The sequence below is a fragment of the Mus caroli genome, unplaced genomic scaffold (genome assembly GCF_978045245.1).
Source record: "Mus caroli unplaced genomic scaffold, Mus_caroli_1 scaffold_2, whole genome shotgun sequence".
Classification (NCBI taxonomy): domain Eukaryota; kingdom Metazoa; phylum Chordata; class Mammalia; order Rodentia; family Muridae; genus Mus; species Mus caroli.
This window is the reverse complement of record NW_028227257.1, coordinates 27,153,951-27,156,305: the sequence shown is the minus strand read 5'-3', so window position 1 is coordinate 27,156,305 and position 2,355 is coordinate 27,153,951. Positions and strand designations below refer to the sequence as shown.

The following is a 2,355-nucleotide window of genomic DNA, read 5'->3' as shown; positions in this document are numbered from 1 at the left end:
AGATGAGTCACATCCAACAGTCCACTGGGTAGAAAGATCTAATTAATTTTTTTAAAACAAATTCCTTTCCTCAATTTTTGCCTGCCCACCTGGTTCTAGCTCCTCTTAAGGACAGTGCATCAGACAAAGCAGGTGGTATTAGTCCTGGGGAAACCAAGGCAGGTTTGTTTCTATGGCTTGGCTCTTGGGGATTTACGGAGAGGATATCACGAGTCTGCCCATGTGTCCTGGATTATCTGAGTTCAATCCAATTCTTAGAGCTCTTCTGCAGCCTTCAGAATGAGGCCAAACAGGACAGATAACCAAGCCACTTCTTCCTCTCCATCCTTTATACCCCACAAAGTACCTGGTATCTCACCTGTGTTTCCACTCTCCTTCCCTCCCTCCCTCCCTCCCTCCCTCCCTCCCTCCCTCTCCCCCTCCCTCTATCCCTCCCTTCATCCCTCTCACTGTTCCCTTCCATACTACAAGGCCACCCAGTTACCAGACTAAACTGTCCCGGCCAGTGATGACTGCTCACAGAGAGAGAGACACACACGAGAAGGAATGGATTTTTATGAAAAGAATATTCCAGAACATAGGAAAAATTACTACAAGAAGGGATGATGCTGGTGACACTTAAACCTGAGAGTAGCTTGAAGCATTTGTGGTGGGCAAGCCAGGCTCCCTCACAGAGTTAGAAGCTGGTAATCTTCCTAGGATATTTGAGGCAGCACTTCCTGTTCTTTGGGCAGCTTAAGTACTGGATCTCATATTTCTGGCAGGCATTTCTGCATAGCCCCTGGTAAAGCTCACACGGAATCCATGGCTCCCGCCTCTTGCTACTGTGGAATCCAAACAGGCCACCTGAGAAAGACATAGCCATGCTTAGTTTCTGTGCAGAGGTGATGCTAGAGGTGAGAAATCATGACTGAAATGAAACAGTCCCTTTCAACACAGGACCCAGAGTCAAAACATCTGTAGTCAAACCAGGGCTCTGCCCTTTGCCGGCTCCATGCTTCTTCTGGCCCTGCATCATCTTTCCAATGAAATAAACAACCAGGCCAAGTCCCTAATGGTTTTGTGATGATAAAATTATTACACATGGGATGTTCATAAAATCATTAAGCATTTAATAAATAAGTGAAATATTATTAAACAATTGTTTAAATTATATAAATTAATAATGTAATTAATTAGTTACTTAAGCAATTATATGGCACTTATAAAACCTAACAGAAACAAGCACAATAGAAGTCACCCCACCCTAATCCATAGCATCAATTCAACGGAGCCCATCTACAGATCTGTCTCTACCCCAATTCCTAGTTTCACTAAAACCCTCCCAGCTCCATCCAGCAGCAAACACCACTCACTGTCCACGTTATACCAGAACGTCAGCCAAGACAAGGGAGCTGCTTGTCTCCCGCTCAAACATACTCACCTTTGCAACCATCCTCTTCCTCTGTGGTCTTAAAATCCATGCCCCTCCCCCAGCTCACCATCCCACATCTAGTCATTCCTCTTCCCAACCTCCCACGTCGACACCACGAACCGGGCTCCCATCCCAGTTAGAGCACTTCCTGATACCCTTCAGGCTTTGAGTCTCCACTGTGCCAGGAGCACCGGCTAAGAACCCTAGGTTTGCCAAGAGAGAGAATTAAGGGGGGTGCTGACATAGCTAATACTGCGTCATCTGCGACCTACCGAAGAGATCTGCCTAGTCTACATATCCCCGAGATACTCATAGTACACGTGAGACCCCAGAATCTTAGAGAGACCCGAGTTACCTGTGGTCTCTTCAACCAGGATCAGCACGACCACCACAGTCATGAAGTATGACTTTGTGACTGGCATGCTGAAGCTCACAGAGGGCTGTGTTGCAGGTTGACTGGGTAGGAATCACTGCAGGGCCCTGTCTCTGTCAGTTTTGGAAATGGGCCAGGGTTAGAGGCAGTGAACTGAAAGGGATTTTAAAACCTGAGGTTAACCAAGCAGAAGGATGCAATGCCTCAGAGGTCCCAGCTGGGGGTGCTGTGCCAGGGCGGGAGACATCCCAGCAACACTCAGAGCAAAGGAGGCTGATCTTCCAGGAAGACAGAGTTTTAGCCAGTTGGCACCTCATGTGTGACACATGAGAATGAATGAGTCACTCACTCAGTGAGAAAATGTAAACTTGGAATAAGTAACCTCTGGGCCTGAATCTTTTCTAGACATTTCTCTGCTAGAAAGGAATGAACTAAATAGCATCATAAAAATGCAAGAAGGTTTAAGGTTCCTTACACAGATGTTTGATCATTGTCCATTTTTCCTCAGTAAAACTGGGCAGAGGGACTGGGGAAATGGGTCAGTGGTTAAGAGAACTGGCTGCTCTTC

The 2,355-nt window shown here is 46.5% G+C and overlaps 1 protein-coding gene across 1 annotated transcript; it reads right to left on the bottom strand.

The window, feature by feature from the left end:
* Positions 1-574: 574 nt before the first annotated feature.
* Positions 575-1,865, bottom strand: Defb116 (defensin beta 116). Its single transcript, XM_021157040.2, has 2 exons — positions 1,770-1,865; positions 575-846 (listed from the first exon to the last, which is right to left on the bottom strand). The coding sequence occupies exons 1-2, from the start codon at positions 1,834-1,836 to the stop codon at positions 677-679; spliced, it is 237 nt and encodes a 78-aa protein (XP_021012699.1). The 5' UTR covers positions 1,837-1,865; the 3' UTR covers positions 575-676.
* Between the last annotated feature and the right edge of the window lie 490 nt (positions 1,866-2,355).

What these genes read in the sequence shown, in the direction of transcription:
- Defb116 (XM_021157040.2), bottom strand. Translation starts at nt 1,836, where the DNA reads ATGCCAGTCACAAAGTCATACTTCATGACTGTGGTGGTCGTGCTGATC. An exon ending in CCTGGTTGAAGAGACCACAG is followed by an intron (nt 847 to 1,769) that starts GTAACTCGGGTC and finishes TGTCTTTCTCAG; the next exon opens with GTGGCCTGTTTGGATTCCAC.